Consider the following 17960-nt stretch of genomic DNA (forward strand, 5'->3'; position numbering starts at 1 on the left):
GCTCTCTAGTAACTTCCTCTCCTTATCAGCGCGAGCAGTCATTTGCACAAATGGAAATGAATGAGCTAAAACGATAGAGAGTCTCAAGTTAACAAATATCCTTCGAGTACAGCATGATCCTTTTGCATTTTCTCCCTCAGGTAAATCCTTACCAGTTAAGGCACTACTTAAACCCTTGAAATCCAACATTGCATAACAGTTGTTAGACTTGCCCTGCATTTCAAACAGTAAAAAGGATCATGTACTGAGCGAAGTAAACTGACTCTATGCAATGTGATTCATGTTGTGGCGTGTCAAAATGAATCACCCCACAGTCGAGCCCATGTTTTAACCTGAAAGAAAAAAAAAAAGAAAAAAAAAAAGGAAGAGGGCAATCCACTTCTGTAAACCCTTCTTGTGTAAGTGACAAAGTCAAAGTAAGCCAGTAACTTAGTTTTTCTAATTCTTTATTTATCAGTTGTACTGCATTTCTGCTCAATATAAAAATTTTTGCAATATGCAAGGACAAACAAATGAGTCGTTTCATTACAACACCTTGATTACCATTGAAGCATTCAGACAGTGGGGGGGGGCAGATGGGAGGCAACTGAACAGGGCATGAAGGTATATAAAAAAGTCAAGGCACGCCATGTTACAGAAACACCGAGTGGCAAGATGTCTAAAAAGCTCTTCTGATAAAGGCTCTTCAGCCCAGCGTCAAATAGCAGTTTATGCATTTTAAGGAGGGACAGAATAACCAGCATTCCAAATTCTCCTACAGTCAGAAACCTTGGCTTTCATTGACAACCACACCTGTTTTTTGGGACAAATTTGAAATGAAAGACTGGGGGGGAAGTTCCTGCATATCTACCAGAGCTGTGAATCATCTGGACTTGGGTGCAAATACAAACTCGGTAAGCCACCAATAAGCACAAACCATCAACCCTTTGAAATGACAGTGAACGAAAGCACCTTGTTACAGTCCGAATTCATTTTTCCTACAGGCTCAGGGACTCATGTGGGCGTCATTGGTTTTCAGTTATGTTTAGTGGAGCTGGGGGGGGGGGGGACACAGGGGATGAGAAGAAGGGGGGGGGGGGGTTGGAGTGTCACTACTCAGACAGGAGTGAGAGAAGTCACAAGGTGTTTGCCCTAGTCAGTTCACTGTCCATTCAGATCTTTTTTCGGAGAGATGCGGCCTTCTCACACATCCTGCTGTTGCAAGTCAAGCAGTCCAGGGGGTTTTAAAAAAAAATAAACTGGGTGTGACTTCTATCTCATGAAGTTCCCCCCACCAATTTCCCTCTTGTAGCGGTTGGTGAGGTGGTCGGCCTGCACCGTGAGTTTGGACAGGACGCCGAACAGTCCTCTGAGGTGGTAGTGGAACTGGTCCTCCAGGTCCGAGTTGTCGTCCAGAGGAAGCTCCCCGGTCACTGGCTGCTGCTCCTCCTGCTTGACGGCCATCTCCAGGAAGCTGGCGCCGCTGCTTATCTCCCTCTTCAGCAGGCCCCACTCCATGTCGTTCTTGATGGACTTGAGCAGGAGGTAGTGCTCGTACATGTCCCTCTGCTTGTTGGGGCAGGGCGGCTCGTTGTTGTTGGTCTCCACCTGGCTGGCGGCCTGCTCCTCCAGCGGCACGTCCCGCAGCAGGCTGGGCACCATGATGGTTTCGTCCATGTTGTTGGCCGCCGCGATAAAGCGGTGCATGACGTTGATGAGGGAGTGCTTGTTGCTGGCCGAGTCGCTGCTGATCTGCATCATGGTGAAGGCTTTTAGGTGAGTTTGGTTACTGTGTCAGGCAGGTGGAGTTAAGGCAGAGTGGCTTGGTGTTGAGTGGTGGTTGATCTGCAAGGAAACGAGATGAAAACGTGAGAATGCGTGTCAGGTGCTGCAGCTTGATCTGATGTTTCCACTGTCTGCAGGCCTGCCAACAGTGTAACATGAGGAAAACTAGGCCTTCCTGCCAAACACACCGGAACAAACAAGGTTTAACATTTAGCACTGGCAAAAAACTACTTTCTAGGTTACTGTGCAAACAACAGAGTGCATCAAGGTTGCAGGCCGCATCATAAGAAGAGGAGCTAACCTTCCGTAGTTCAGACTTTATCTAGAGGGCTTAACCTGACTACAAGCAGTCATATACGGAGGCAGAAAAACCACAATGCATTTCGAGTCCGGGACTAGATGAATAGGTGACCAACCGACACAAATTTGCCGCATTGTAACGTCCATCATGCTCAAATCATATTAATATGACCTTGACTGCCTACAATTAAAAAAACAATTTATATAACTAATAATTTATTTTAGAGACCGATAAATAAAACGTCGACTGACCTGAACCACGAGGTATCCTGAGGAAATGCTTTCTTGATGGTGGTGCGTTGGTTGTAGAAACCAAGTCAAGATCTTCTCAGCCTCTGCACACCACCCGCCGGGAAGAAAAGTGAAAATTTCCCCAGCTCGCTGACGGCGGAAGCTGCTTTTATAGGCGACACGCCGGGCTGGAAAAAACAGACACCCTCCCTGGTTTTAACCGCATCTCCGCGCCGATTGGGCAACACCGAGGAGAGAGGCGGACACTCACAGCATCTGACCCAAAACCGACCAATGACAAACCGCATCATCAGTGCCGTCAAATATATTGTTGTAGGCTCGTTGGCAATTAGCTGCACCCTACTTGCTTCCCCCTTTTTTTTTTCCAGGCCGCCTGTAGCCTGTAGGCAACACTAATGCAAGGCTGCATAGTTGTAAGGTTCCATCAAGCGTTTTTACCGTCATGCATCAGGTTTTAGGTGCAGGTTTGCGCATCTGACGTCATTTAGCTTCATGTCAAGACACAAACACATTTCTTAAGTATCAGTGCACCAATCCATCAGCAGCATCCTCTGTGAGTCACATTACACAGCCCCGTTTGAACTTGTTCAGTATTATCTCGCCAGCATCATATCCTCATACTCTGGTCTCTGTAACCAGCCTGCAGCCCTGAATCATTATGTTACACAACACTGCCGCCTGGTGTTTGGACTAAGCCATTTCCCCAAAGCCACATCAGGCCCTAAAAAGGTTTATGTAGTAGCCTACCTCAGCCTCTTCTGACCAGAAACATGCACTTGCCATCACACTGACACCATTTAATGTTTTGCACTTGTGGAAGTTAACCTGTAATGCCGTCTATCACAAGACACACAAGTCGCTTAATATGATACTGGTTGATTCAGATGATTGTCTTACCGCAGATGAAATATCTTATTTTATTGTGAGACTGTTCCATTGTGAAAACCTCTGACAACAGAAAAAACAAACTTGTCACAGTAACCTATAACACAGAGGTAACGGGCCGACCCTTGATATTTTGCTCCATAAATAAAAATGTCAACAGATGATAAAAACGGGGGCCTACTAAACAAATGAGGATGATTATATGTCATATTCCCCTATTTTCACTCAGTTTAAGAATTTGCTTTGACCAATGTCAATGAGCCCATTAGCCCAATGCAGTTCAACCAACATTTATACACATAAGAACTTTCTCTCCAAACGGTATTAACCAAATAACTGTAACTCTAATGTCTGATGTCGTTAGGATGTGCAGCCTGGAGCTGGTGAAAAGGGAGTTATAGTACGAGAAATTTTTTTGAAAAGATTGAAAATGAACCAATAAAATCACATTTCTAGATTTCAAGGCCCCCAAAACACCTATCTTGAGAATATATGGTCCATTTACTATGTAATGTGAGACGTTAGGCTCCTAGAAGTATCCAAGCACTGGAATTTTCTGTCTGTATTATTCCTAGCAGTCACAGTAAACTTATAAATACCATATTCAGGCCAGAAAAGTAAAAAAATATGGGGACAGGATCCGTTTATAGAACTCCAGAAACATGTATCTCCAAATTATACTGTAATAGTTTGTCTTTCCAATAATACCAAGTACATGCATAATGGAGGTTCATGCAAAAAGTTTGAGAGAAATACTTCAGAAATTGCTCATAAAGTTCTAAAACCAAAGTGCTGGTCCCTATTAGTAATATAAAAGTCTGGTGGGAATTATTTGTGTACATGTAGAGAGGCCATTGTCAAAACAATTTTGCAACCCACTGATTAAGAAATACACTTCGAGATCGGATCAGCGGTGTAATCAAAACTTGCAACATTCAGGATGGCTTGTCAGGCTGTTATGTGCAATTGCATCTAACAAATCATGTCTCATCTTGAACCCCGGGCAGAGGTTGCTGGGTGAACTCAGCCTGGACTCTGTTGCGGTTTACTGTGCCACCAACATGGTGGACAGAGACACACTGCACTGTGTCCAAGCCAAACTCCTATTACTTGTTGGTATGAGAGGGAAATACTATCCAATTCAAGACTATACACATGCTAATTGGCCTTGGAGAGTCCAATCAGTATACAAACTAGTGTATCCAAAACTTGAAATCAGAGAACTAAACATGAATGAGAAACTGACTTTATAGACTCATATTTGTCAGAATTTCTACATGCAAAAGCGCTTTATAAAAGTTAATAACCTCTGAATCAAAAAAATGCACTCTGATCTACAGACAACTACCTTATTAGTCACCTTTTCTATCTTTAGATATTCATCCTATATCATGCTGTACGTTGGTGTGACTTTGCAGAATAGGGACAGGACAAGCTCCCTCCCTTCTCTCTGCCTATAGGGAACAGTCAGTGTTAATTAATACCAACACACTTCCCTAAGGTATAGAAATGACATATTTGAAACTTGAATTTTTGTTATAGTGTCCTTCAACATTATGTGGTGTCAAGGTGAATGTTTTCCTGCATAATGGAAAACTAAAGGGCTTTCACATCTTTTACATAGGAAATGGATCGGTGTAAATAATTTCTATCTGTCATAATATGTCCTCCTGCCTAGAAGAGGGATTTTTCTGCAACTTTTTAGATGAAAGCAGAGGAAAACAACTGTAGGACAGGCAAATTCTTGTGCCACACACAAACATACACTGTAAAAAATACTGGATTTCAGCTTTATTTTTCAAGTATTTCACATGCATCCACAAATGAATAACAATTTAACACTGACAACTGTAATATGAGGACGATTAGTGTTGGAGCGCAAGCTTTCCAAGAAGCTGACCATAGCGTAAATCACATGTTCAATTTCAGGGTGGCTACTTCTTAGGCTCCATGTGTTTCACGTACACAGAAATTCACTTAGTGTTGTGGAGAATTTGAACATTTATTAGCTTATTCTTCTTCTATTCCAGCTACAGAATTTAGCAAAATTACAAAATAAGGCAGCCACAATATCTAAAGACACTTTTTTTGAGAACTGGAAATGTTAACAAACTGGTAGAGTTAACGGTCAACTGAAATGAAAAAATAACAACATCTATGTATGTAATAACATCTACGCTTCATGGAAATCCTTAATGAAATCCCAGGAGCAACAGAAATGAACTACAAAATATATAGGAGCCTTTTTTTATTTTATTTTTTTTGACAACCTACACTGCAAATACTGTCCCTTATGATTTCCTTAAACATATTCCCTTCTGCTTGGTTGCCATCAGTGAGATCAAATAAAAGAAGCAGCGAGTTTTTTTTTTCCCCTTTTCTAAAACGATATTAACTAACACACACACACACACACACACAATATTAAAATTATGAGAGATTCCATTAACTCAGTTTGCATCGGGAGCTGCCCATCAGTAACCTATGAAGAGACAGAAAACATGTTACACTGTTAGACTCTGGCATCTTATCGAGTAAAACAACAAATTTATATTTACATTTCGACATTAGATGAAATTAGTGATTCAGCTTCTGTTTATTGGTACCAGAAGTTCACAATCTGTTCTTTTGCCTCATATTGATCTTTTGATATAAAACACAAATTAGATTAGTCTCCTGCCAATAGCTATTATAGTTCGCTTTCCCAGTATGTAACGTCTTTGACAGCATCCCATAAAAAATGGTCCCACCTGTGGAAGGAGACTGCTAGACCATCTCATACTGGTTGTTGGTTATGTATCGAGACAAGCAGCAGGCCAGGAATATTCCAATGAGCTGAGCGGAAGGAAATAAAAAAAAAAAGAAAGAAAAATTTGACTTGTGAGAAAATATACACAATAGCAGGATACACCAAATGAATGTCTGTTCTTCCGGTAGTAAACCAGCAGCAGAACAACATTTTTTCGTGCCATTTGCTCTAAGACAAAAACATCCAAAAGGGCGATATGGGATCTACCTGGAAGAAGGCGATTCCGAAAGAGATTCCTGCGATGATTCCCAGGTTGGACTCCATCGTGCTGGTCACCAGTGAGAAGCAACCCTGCGTAAGCAGAAAGATAAAGATTTACAGAGTGCCTTTCAAGCTTTTTACAACAAACACAGTCGGATAATTTTGGAACAAAACAACAATCACCTTGCTTGTTGCCAGCACACACTTAACTTAACCTAAAGTCTTTGATTTAGCTGAATAATTTAAATTGACGAAGACCGATGAAGATCTTTATGAGATCGAAACGTTGCCTTGACAGTAAAATTATTGGGAGATATCAATACAGTGTGTGGATTTTTACCTCTTTGTCTTTTTCTCAATTTTTTGATCAAGCACTTGTAGTGAGTTTTTTGGATGTGCTCACTTTTTTCCTCCTTAATTCGACCCATTTAAATGACATAAATATCCAGCGATCTCACCGTTCTGTACACCTCATTCCCAGCCTTCTCGGGGTCTTTGAGAGTGTCTGGTGTGCAGTTAGCGTCGTCTTTACAGCAGCTGGGAGGGATGCCTTTCTCTTTAAAGTAGGCGGTCTCCATCCAGTCGGTGTAATTTGTCCTCCCGCAGCACTTCAGCTACATGTTAAAGCGCAGACAAAACAAATAAGACAATGCAGTAACAAATGTCATTATGCAACACAAAAGTGGGTCAGCATTTTTAATGACAGACAACAAAGGGCCGTGTTGAACATCTGGGACAGGCCACGCACTATCCGTATTCAACAAATGACTGAAACTCCAGGGCGCAAGTCTCTGGTTAGCGGTGTTACTGGTTTTTAAAAATGAGGCTTATATAACCAAAGAGATTCTTTTACTTTACACAGAAAGAGAGACAGATAATCTAAAGTCAGATGAGTGCAACACCATTAATACGACGGCAAGCCTCCCACTTACAGTGCTTTGAATGGTGTCAACTGCAGTGCTTGGTTTGTCGGTGCCATTGTAGTTCTCCACAGCATTTGAATAGGCATCTGATAATATGGCCTTGATCTGGGCAATGTGAAACAAAGAAGGTTAGATTCTGGCTGGCTGTTCTGTGTTTGTGTGTGTTTGTATGTGTGTGTGTGTGTGTTTTCTGCAGTAACTCACCTCATGCCTGAAGAGGAAGCCTGAGATTCCAGCCACAAGCTCAGCCAGGAACACCAAGGTCAGGAACATGGCATACTGCAAGGAACAAACGGTAAACAAAGCACTATCAAGACAAGGAGACGTTTGACTTGTACTGCGGAATACTGAACGCCGCACTGACCAGTTTGAGCATCCATGGGCTTCCGCGGCATGTAGCGAAGCAGCCGAACAGTCCGAAAATAACGATGGTGGCTCCGGTCCCAATGAGGACATATGGCGCGTTGGTGCTCTTGTCAGACGGCAGGGAGAAATAGGCCTCCAGGCTCACCTTCCCCCACACGCCGACCGCCAGCAGGATCACTCCTGTGAACTGGGAGACAGCGGGACGAGTCAGCTCCAGTATCAAGACACTGATCAAGAGGTTGTTAGGCTGCTTCTGAGACGCAAACCTGAGATTTAAGGCTCACAAACCCAACCCGCTTAATTACACACCGGCTAACCTCTTCCATCACGTTCAGAGAAAAAGCTGTCAGGAGGCCTCGCAAAAACAGCTGTGAAAATATGGAGCTTTGCAGCGTACGAACGAACCAGGGTTCATAAGAAGAGTTTCATTCCAAAATTACATCCAGCGTTTAAAAAAAAAAGTAAAATAAAATGACACCCACCATCTCATAATGACTGCTGACTTGAAAGTTAACCACATTAAGGGTTAGTTAGGAGTTGGGAGTCATCTTGAGACATTTGCTTATGAAATAGTAAATTTCTTGAGGGCAAAATCATTTACATTTTTCAAATATTGCCTGATGAATTTCAGGTAGCAAAAGGTTTCCAAAAATGTATATATATTTATAGTATTTGGGAATGAAACCCTTCATATGCATGCAGCTACTCAGAGGGAACACTGATCTACAGTTAATCTACAACATATTAAGGACACATCCTCTTTTCATTGAGTACACTGATGAGGTGAATCTAGGAAACAGCCATTATTGATTTCCCTTATTGACTCTATACCGATCACAAAGGAGATGTAGATCAAGAGAAGTAGCTTTGGGGCAACTGAGATGTGGATTGTGCAAAAGGGGCTGCAACTTAAAATCAGGAATATGTAACTAACATTTAGTATCTTCAGTGTATAAACAAGTTATTTAGATTATATGGCCACATAAACTCCACTTTGGCTTGAGGCAAACTAGTGTCAGTCAGGAAAAGGGACTCCAGTTGTCAGATATTTTATGCATGCGGATATTTTATGAGATTTACCCGTAAACATTTTATTAAAAACACACCTGGGGCCAGCAGCAGCCTGTGGTTTCCTCGGCTCAGCATCTTTCTCTTTAACGTTACCCACACAAGTCATTAGTCTGACGGGAGGCATCAGCTCATCCAACCAAGAGCAATAAATGGCCAGATAAAAGCATCGACGTGAACTTTGTGTTAGCAGCCTGATGTGGCTGTTTGCTCGGTGCAAAGATTAATGGCTGCGAGGGGAAAACACGTCAGCAACTGATTTCTTCAACATAAACTTAGATTTTCTCCCAAATATGTCGCACTTACATTGTAGAGAAAAAGCACGAATGGCGGGTGTTTAATCTAGACTTTCCTGCACAGTACAGCAGCTATTAACGTCACACAGCTGGTAACATTACACGGTAGGAGTCTTATCATTAGATACAGTGTTTACAGTCCAAATCAGTGGCACAAAGTAACACTGCTGCTTGTTTTTTTGCGCACACTGAAACGTTGTAACGATTTGCGCCGCCGAGTGGCTGCACAACACAAAACATCTGCTTCAGCCTCTCCTAGCGTCGGTGAAATTTCAACAAGTGGTTCTTTATTATTTATAACGCAAAACCCCAGTCTACTTTGCATTATGACCATTTTTTCCAGCACATTTTCTTCACATGTGAGCAGCAGCGACGAGCCCAGACCCTGATTTGAGAAAATGATGTCACGTAGCGCTGGCATCGCCGCTTAGCCCATTGTTGCCTTAGCTTGTTGTCCCCCATTATATGTCAGGCAACTTACCCAAAATATGAGACTGTACGAGATGAGGAAAGTCTTCAGACAGGTAATCACGGGCTTCGTCTGAAGCCGTCGAGACGGCGGAGACATGGTGGCTTTTTCACTTGTGGGTGAAAAAGAGAAAACTTCACTGCGCCCTGTTAGGGGAAAAAAACTTTGGGTGATAAATCCAAGGAGAGGGGGAAGTGTCGTCACTAACCCAGATTCACTTTCCTGAGGGGAGAAAAAAGCTTTCCCGACCAGCGTCAAGTCAGCCAGGATGAAAAAAAAAAAAAAAAAAAGGGATTCTCGGTTACAACTTTCAAAATAAAACTCTCTGAGACGAACATGCGTTGCAGTGTTTTTAAGTGAAAACACAGAACACATTTAAGGAGGAATCTGTGGTAAGTGAAAAACTATTGTTGCTGTCCGAAATGTCCTTTTCACAGCACATATGTATATGACTTTATATATCTATGCAAGATCCCACGGGCTTGCCAAAAATAACGGGCTACACAAAGACTCAAACACAAAACACATACCAGACAACTTAGAAGGATGACCAAGACCTTGACAAAGTCAAGTTTAACCAATAACTGTAATAAAGTTGTTCCTAAGAGATCCGATGGCAATGCAAGATAGATCTTTTTATTTCACTTAACAACATTTCCGCTTTTATTTTGAAGGCAGCCGCATTACTTCCGGTCTTATTCTGACTGACTTTACTCCTTCACTGATACTGGTGGATGGCACAGCAGCTCATTGTAGGCGAAGTTAGACCAGTTGGGACCAGTAGGACATAAAGTCATAAAATTGCGTGCATTGAAAAAATGTACATGAAGATTGGAAATGACTTATTCAATTAGTTCAAGTAATCTATTTTCCAGTCTAGCGAACTGCACGTAGCCTAATCACCCTTACAAAAAACCCAACAGCAGTATCATTAAAAATATAGGCCTAAAAGGACACTATAGGAATATTACATAAAAACTGTTGACCCTATAAGAATATTATAATGATACTGTGGGAGATAAAAACAAACAAACCACAAACCGCGATAAAGTCCCTATAATTCACGAATGAGAACCACAGACCCGCTATAAATCTCCATATGATTATTATATGAATATTATAGTAATACTATAGGAGATTAAAATATTATAAGGTCACCATAACTCACTACTGAGTACAGCAGACACACAATAAATCCATATTGGAATATTACAGATTATTATTATTATTTTTAAAAAGTTTTATTCTTGCCTTGCTTGTTTGTTTTTGCTGTTTAGTTTTTCTTTTTCTTTTTTTCCCCTTTGTATAGCACTTTGTAACAGTGTTTTGAAAAGTGCTACATAAATAAATGTATTATATTATCATTATTAGACCTGTTATTATTGTTGTTGTTTCCTATTCTTTCGGTACGGGAATCAAGCTTTTATCTTATTCTCATCATTTATATTTTCACTGTCGGGATAATCATTACTTTCTGTGTGTTTATTTGGAGGGGTGGAGTTTTATAAAATAGCTTAATGTTTCATGCAGTTGGGGAGGAATTGTGGGAGGAAACAGAAGACAAACTTGAGAAGTCCGACAGTGCCACCATGCGGCATTTTCCCTGTTTCTGCTGAACTAGAACTAGGAGGATCTGGTTTACAAAAAAAAAACCCGAAGACACTGGTGTGACTGGAGCGTCTGTTCTCCTCAGTGGGCCTAAAAAGTATGGATTAAAAAAGTCGTTTGATCATCATTTGTAAACTATCTCTGGATTAACTTCTTTTATTTTATTTCAAGTCTGCGATCTCAACCACAGCCTGCGCAAAAGCATTTTCTTCTATCCGCACAGCAGGCGGTAGTATCATCTTTGCGCTTCACGACAAAAGTTTCACCATGTCACTCAGCCGCATCGTCGCCGTGTTCATTTTCTACTTTACAGGTGAGTTGCTGAGCCTGAACAGTGAAGGTAAGAAAACCCCAGCAAGGCCTTTCTGCAGTTATGTTTCTGAGTTTGCGCCTTGAGTTTATGTTTCTAAGTTTCTGAGTTTAGGCGTACAGCAAAAAAGCAAAAAGATGTCAAAATGTCACTATACTTTTTAAATCTATAAATTTATAAGATTGGTTGAGACAGTCAGATGTCTGTCATTCACTCACTCATAACCCATGCCTGCAGCTGGGAAATACCTTCATCTCTTCAGTAATAACTCTTGTATTAGATGCAGATGTGCTGGTATGAGGAGAGTGAATGAATACAAATGGAGCCCATCCGTCCCGTAAGGAATGAGGAGCTCGATGAAACTCTTCCACAACACAAAACCTGGTAGAATCCAGGGAAGTTATTAAATAAAAATGTTTTAGTTGGAACAGTGCAGGTGAATTGGCTTCCTCTTCTCGGTGTGTGTTTTGTGTTTCCAGGTGCTTCTCTGCTGCTGTTAAGTGTGCAATTACAGCTCCAATCACTACGAGCTAATTACTGAGTCCCCACGGGCCAAGCCTTCATTTGGTCCCACAAGATAGCGAGTGACTGACGTGACCTCAGATCCACCCATGCACTCAGATGAATGATTAAAAGGACGTCAGTTATCATCTCGTCTTTGTTATTAGTCCCAGATTGCCTCCTGTCCAAGTCTAACGGGATTGATTGGCATCGGCAATGGCATTTTTTTTTTTTTAAATTAAACCCTTCTACACAATAACTCAAACAAGCAACTTTTGTCAGCCAGCCATCAGTAGGGGAGCTGTCAAGTACGTCAAATGTGACTCATCCGTCCTGTTTGGATGCTTTCCCTATGCATGACTCCCTCAGTACTATGAGCGTTGGTGAGGATTTGCGTCTGGTTTGACTGATGCGTGTGTCAGTGTCTGGGCATCCTGCACTCTTTCCAACAGGACTACCTCAGCAGTTTCACCCATGTATAATTAAAAATAGGCTGCCACTATGAGCTGTGAGACCGCTAATGCACTGCTTCTGGTGGTCAGATAGATGATAATTCATGTCAAGGTAATATCAAGAGAGGAAATGCTTATGTAGGCTGGTTGTCTGTCACATTAACATTTACTCTAGTCCTGTGGTGCAGACCTTCAAATACCAGGCACAAAAATCTGATGAGCTCAGCTTGTTTATTTCCTCCGTGACTAATTTTCTGTAAGGGGGACTTGGGAAATATTAGTCTGAGGAAGTGTTACCGAGTGGAACGTTGAACTCATTAAAAGCTGATGATAGGAGTAATAGAAACATCACTGGAACAGTCTGGAACAATTTCCAGAGCGGGAATAGCTGTTTAAATGTGATGAAACTGCCATTATTAGGGATTTCATTGAGTGCTGAACTTAATTTGGGTGTCATTGTGCCAAAATACTCAAAATACAGCAGGCGAGGTTGAGCTGAAACTATAGGGAAGCAGTTCTTTTAGTGCAGGAACTGACTTGAGGGGGGTGGGGTGGGCTGAGGTGGGGTGGGGGTGGGGGGTTTACGGACTGGAAACTCTCAAGTTTGGCACTCCGCTCTCTAAACATGGAGTCATTTTCAGGATCTTAAAAGGGAAAAAGGGATAATGTGCACAAACCACAAATGCTGAGAAAGGAGAACAGGAGTGAGGGAGATTTACTGTACGGAAAGTTGTATTCAGGAATAAAATTCAGAATAAAAGGCTATAGTACATGGGCAATACCGCTTTGAGCATGGAAGTGGATGAGTAATAGACGAGTAGATAATGAAAACATGCTGTTCATCATAATTGGTAGTGAAGCAGTTCATCTACATTACCTCAAATTCCTCATTTAAAAGTTTTAACAATGCCGTGAGAGGGCCAGAAGACAGGAGACAGACAAAGGCAGGAGGTAAACATAAAATCTACTTTAACTCCACATCTTTTATGAAGCGTGCTTTATCTGTACTCATGGCTGTATTAATTCCTGTTGATTTATTTGCAGCCCTTCTCAAGAAAACAAGATAATCTCTACGTGCTTTTGTAAAGACTTGTACACTTTCCAGCATGCTTCAGGATCAAAAGTGCAAAAGAGTTTATGCGGGCTTGTTGTTAGCTTCACTGATTGCAAATCCAGGTGTCTGTGGACTGGAATGTTATTGAGCCGCTGTTAAAGGAAACCTGAAAGGAGGTTATGGAAATGAGACTTTGTGGGGAGAATCATTTGCATGCCCACCTGCCTCTGTATGACCTATATTTTACTCTTGACGCAGAAGCTCAAAGTCATTTCGTAGTAAGTCATAATGTCTCGCTGACAGAGAGCCACACGTTTGATGTGTGACATTTTGGCCACATGAAATCCGTTATAGGTTTGTTGTTTGCTGTTTTTACACGTCTGATTGGCTTTTATTGTTGCAGCTGGCTCTGGGACCACAGAGCACAACGGCTACAACGAGCTGGTGTCAGAGGAAGACTACACTCCTCGACTAGACTACAGCAGTGCGTATGGGAGGAGACACACACACACACACACACACATAAAGTACACACACACAGTCACACACACACACACACACACACATATAAAGTACACACACACAGTCAGAACACTCCTCTGATCAAATGGATGTGTATTCTTTAGCCTGAATGTGCTAAACTGGCTCTCATTTGCTTGGAATTTCTTTATATATTATTGCAAAAAGTTTTATATTCTGTGCTTTGCTCTGATAGATTTCTGTTTATTTTTCCTTGAACGCAGACCCACAGTGGTGTCATTCTCCAGGCCTGACCAATGGGGAGGTGACCTGCGTCTCCCCTCGAGGAGGAGGCCACCGCAGCACCCTGGGCACCCGCTGCGAAATGAGCTGCGACCGCGGATACAAACTGCTGGGGAAGAGCTCCATCCAGTGCCTCGCCAGCCGCCGCTGGTCTGGGACAGCTTACTGCCGCCGTACGTGGAAGCTGAACACTCAGGACGAAATAACTTAAGAGTGTAACTCAACACCAAACCCAAATCTGTATAAAGCCTGACATTTAAAGGTGCAAAGTCTGCTATTGAAATCTGCTATTGGCTGATCTTTGGTGCCAGGTGATGTCACCTTCTGGAGAGTACAACAGATGGTGACATCACCTGACACCAATAGCAGATAGCAAGTTCAATAGCATACTTTGCACCTTTAAATGTCAGACTTTATACAGATTTGGGTTTGGTGTTGAGTTACTCTTTAAGATTCAGAAGATTCAGTGTAGGGTTTCCATATCACTAAATTGTCAATAACACTTCAGATTTACTGATTATGTGATTGTTTTAACCCTTTAGATTTAGATCAGATTCTTTATTGTAATTTTAACAAGTACAACAAAATTGTATTATTATTTATGATTTTATTTAACAGCAATCCATAAATGCAGCTAGTATAATAAATAATAAACATGTGTTGTTGTGTTGTTTCTACAGAGATGCGTTGCCGTGTTCTGCCCCTCATCATACACGGCAGGTACACCTGCACCCAGGGCTTTGTGGTGGACTCCAGGTGCGACTACAGCTGCGACCCTGGCTACCGCATCGAGGGGCAGCACGCACGCATCTGTCAGCATGGGGGGTCGTGGAGCGGGGCTGAACCCCTTTGTTCAGGTACTTGTCACGGTCTTAAGTGTGCAGATCCAAGTAAAGCTAGCTTGATGTTCAAATTCAAAAATCTGGTACTGGAATTGGATTTTCCTCAGTAGTAGTAGTTGTACTTTTACCTCCCTGCCATAAGATGGACTTAAATTCAATCCTTCTGCATTGCTGTCTGGTTTTCCGTTAGTCTTTCATAAGCCCTGCTCCCCATGTGTCCTGTCTCCCACCCACACAAATACAACAAGCATATTTCCTGCCCCTCTGTTCTCTGGACTGGATCCAACATCATGGTCTATTGTCTTCCAGTCTTCAAATTCCACTCTTTCTAAAAAGGAATTGCTGCAAATAAACCATGCCAAAAATGTGCAAACTATCAAACCATGTTATTTTCTGTTCTGTATGATCACCCCTGTTGTTGAAAAGTAGGTTAATTTCCCACTGATTTCAGATTATGATCCTCCCAAGATCAAGTGTCCTCTGTCCCGAGTCAAGGTTGCCGATCCTGGAAAGCTGACTGCCAGGGTGTCCTGGGACCCCCCTGTTGCCACGGATACTGCTGATAAAACACTCGAGTATGTCGCTCCTTTCAGTGTTTTCTTTCCCTGTTCACTTTAATGGGAATGAAACATTTGTCCCCTTTTTTTTGCAGTGTAATATTAGTTGGCCCGGGGCCAGGCACCGAGTTTAAAGAGGGACCAAACATCATCCGATACAAAGTGTACGATCAGGCCAGGAACAGAGCCGCCTGCAAGTTCATTGTCCGTGTGGAGGGTAAGGTGCCAAAATAGTCAATGGCAAAAAGAGAATGTGAATTAACCTGAGGTTTGAATTTATCAAATTAATTTAAATACACCAACAAGCATGATACCTGCCAGGATGACACTGTTATAAGATTTTATTTTAGTTTCCAATATAAACACAAACCATGACAACTCATACATTTATCACAAACAAAACAACCAAACATAAATTAAAAACAACAAAGACAAAGTCGATATCTACTCGCCTGCCAACAGAACATACAAGCAAGACACCAACATTTCTAAGCGTCCATCAGAACAAATCAACATACTTGCTCAGCCCTACATACCTCATATGTTCCCACCTATTCATATTAACACCCAAGCCATCCTGTACCTTTTCACGAAGGTGTTAGTTAGCATATTATCTATTCATTGTTATCACTTTTTATGATATCCACCTGATTATTACTCTTTATTTCTTCTATTAATTCTCATCCCTTGAACAATCCTCTGCACAAACCCCCCCACCTAAACGGTTATCAGTTATGACTATGAGTGCCCAGTAGTTACTGCCTTCATTATTCCATCCCATATGGCTTCAAATTGTGCTATTTTATCGTTTTCTAAGGCTAATATCCTTTCTATATTTAAATAATAAAGCATTTGATTCTTACAATATTGCAGTGTTGTTCTTATTTCCGTTGCGTTCTCCTCCTAGTGAGAAGATGTTCGGATCTGCCGCCCCCTCTGCACGGCTACCTCACCTGCTCCTCGGATGGGAACAACTATGGTGCAGTGTGTGAGTATCACTGTGACGGAGGATATGAGAGGAGGGGGACGTCTAGCCGCGTCTGCCAGTTCAACCGCAACTGGGGTGGAGGCCCTGCTGAGTGCGTTCGTGAGTATTGACAGTCTGTATGAAGATAATTATCTATGTCTATGAAGTTGCTGTATATAAATAGCAGCATATAATGGGGTATAAATGCAGGGTATGGCTGTGTGACCTTTTGTGTATGTGCAGCAATGGAGTTTAAATCAGATGTGAAGACAGCATCCGCCCTCCTGGATCAATTCTATGAAAAGAGGAGGCTGCTGATCGTGTCCGCACCTGACATCACTGACCCGGACTACAAGCTGCAGAACGTTATGGTACAGGTGAGGAAAAGACACATGAAAACCACAAAAAATTGGCTGTTTCCAGAGGGAATGTTATAAATACTGAGTGCTGTAAAATTCTTTGGAGTCTTATAGCCCCCATGCATCTTTGTGTTCCCACTAGAAATCAGACTGTGGCTTAGACCTACGACATGTGACTGTGATTGAGCTGCTGAGTTCCCCGCCTCGGGAGACGGGCCGCATCAAGGAAAGTCAACTAGGCTCTGAAGTCATCGAGGGTTTGAGGTAACAGGCGGGGGGTTTCCTTCCTGTTGTTTGGCAATCAAAATTATCCAAGAGTTCATTGTAAGAAAAACAGTGGCGACGTGACTTGCATTTCTGGGCTTGTTATGGTGTATTTTTCTTATCCCCCTGGATAATGGACCAAATATAGACAATGCAATGTCACAACATTTCCAGTGCAATTACAATGGAGTTTGATAACAGAAAATGTTTCAGCTATCTAAAATATCAACGGTAAATGTCAGGTTTTGGCGTCAGTCCCTCAGAATCAAAGAGCAAGGGCATCTTTCTTCTAGACTCACCATTTTGCACCGATGTTCAACAATCATACAGGGAGAAATCTATTGTAGAACAGGAAGCGATACCAATTTCTCCACCAACAATAGCCTCAATAGACCAGAATGCAATGCAACCACAAGACATGATGTTGCATTTTGCGGAGCAAAAGTCAGCATGACTCACTTTTTCCTCAACTGGAAAAACTTTTGCTCCACTATCGGCCTCTCTACTTACAACAATGCAACAAGTTGGCATTCTGGGAAATGTAGAAAAAAAAAAAATCACTAATCACTAATTAAATTTGAGGAGAAAGTGGGTACAACAAAATAGTAAATTACAACACTTACATTACGAAATAATCCCTGGAATGCATCGAACATCAGATTGATTATATAACAGCATGAGAGTATCAGAGGATGGATTTTTTACTTTAAGGATCTAATTTCTGTTTTGTGTTTTTTGTGTAGGCAAGCATTCAGAATCTCCAGATCCTACTTCAGCATGGTGCTGCTGGACGAGTACGGAGTGGACCGGGAGAGGTTCATCACCCCCGTGGCCTCGGACGAGCTCTTCTCCTACATCGATAACTTCCTGCTGGACGAGGAGGAGCGAGAGAGGCTGGAGCTCCACAGAGACTTCTGTGACTAATCCAATCAGGCGCTCTGGTTGCCACAG

The 17960-nt window shown here is 42.0% G+C and overlaps 3 protein-coding genes across 3 annotated transcripts; 1 reads left to right on the forward strand and 2 right to left on the reverse strand.

Annotated features, from left to right (window-relative positions):
* Nucleotides 1–429: 429 nt before the first annotated feature.
* Nucleotides 430–2459, reverse strand: mid1ip1l (MID1 interacting protein 1, like). The gene is made up of 2 exons (XM_071536419.1): nucleotides 2317–2459; nucleotides 430–1824 (listed from the first exon to the last, which is right to left on the reverse strand). The coding sequence occupies exon 2, from the start codon at nucleotides 1738–1740 to the stop codon at nucleotides 1252–1254; it is 489 nt and encodes a 162-aa protein (XP_071392520.1). The 5' UTR covers nucleotides 1741–1824; nucleotides 2317–2459; the 3' UTR covers nucleotides 430–1251.
* Nucleotides 2460–4975: 2516 nt separating this feature from the next.
* tspan6 (tetraspanin 6) lies at nucleotides 4976–9560 on the reverse strand. Its single transcript, XM_071536416.1, has 8 exons — nucleotides 9346–9560; nucleotides 7499–7687; nucleotides 7339–7413; nucleotides 7144–7239; nucleotides 6670–6825; nucleotides 6218–6301; nucleotides 5952–6036; nucleotides 4976–5683 (listed from the first exon to the last, which is right to left on the reverse strand). Exons 1-7 carry the CDS (start codon nucleotides 9430–9432, stop codon nucleotides 5968–5970), a joined length of 756 nt encoding a protein of 251 aa, XP_071392517.1. The 5' UTR covers nucleotides 9433–9560; the 3' UTR covers nucleotides 4976–5683; nucleotides 5952–5967.
* Nucleotides 9561–10957: 1397 nt separating this feature from the next.
* Nucleotides 10958–17940, forward strand: srpx2 (sushi-repeat containing protein X-linked 2). Its single transcript, XM_071536402.1, has 10 exons — nucleotides 10958–11254; nucleotides 13662–13742; nucleotides 14002–14193; nucleotides 14701–14877; nucleotides 15314–15437; nucleotides 15515–15636; nucleotides 16327–16506; nucleotides 16630–16763; nucleotides 16888–17009; nucleotides 17753–17940. The coding sequence occupies exons 1-10, from the start codon at nucleotides 11209–11211 to the stop codon at nucleotides 17931–17933; spliced, it is 1359 nt and encodes a 452-aa protein (XP_071392503.1). The 5' UTR covers nucleotides 10958–11208; the 3' UTR covers nucleotides 17934–17940.
* The last annotated feature ends 20 nt before the right edge of the window (nucleotides 17941–17960 follow it).

The sequence above is a fragment of the Centroberyx affinis genome, unplaced genomic scaffold, assembly GCF_046629955.1.
Source record: "Centroberyx affinis isolate AG114_WGS23_722 - 3 ecotype Tasmania unplaced genomic scaffold, CSIRO-AGI_Caff_v1 ptg002870l_1, whole genome shotgun sequence".
Classification (NCBI taxonomy): domain Eukaryota; kingdom Metazoa; phylum Chordata; class Actinopteri; order Beryciformes; family Berycidae; genus Centroberyx; species Centroberyx affinis.

Coding starts and splice junctions, on each gene's coding strand:
- tspan6 (XM_071536416.1), bottom strand. CDS start 9,432: ATGTCTCCGCCGTCTCGACGGCTTCAGACGAAGCCCGTGATTACCTGT. Junction 7,414..7,498: donor GCCCATGGATGCTCAAACTG/GTCAGTGCGGCG, acceptor TGTTCCTTGCAG/TATGCCATGTTCCTGACCTT. Junction 7,240..7,338: donor GCTTCCTCTTCAGGCATGAG/GTGAGTTACTGC, acceptor CACATTGCCCAG/ATCAAGGCCATATTATCAGA.
- srpx2 (XM_071536402.1), top strand. CDS start 11,209: ATGTCACTCAGCCGCATCGTCGCCGTGTTCATTTTCTACTTTACAG. Junction 13,743..14,001: donor TCCTCGACTAGACTACAGCA/GTGCGTATGGGA, acceptor CCTTGAACGCAG/ACCCACAGTGGTGTCATTCT. Junction 17,010..17,752: donor GAAGTCATCGAGGGTTTGAG/GTAACAGGCGGG, acceptor TTTTTTGTGTAG/GCAAGCATTCAGAATCTCCA.
- mid1ip1l (XM_071536419.1), bottom strand. CDS start 1,740: ATGATGCAGATCAGCAGCGACTCGGCCAGCAACAAGCACTCCCTCATC.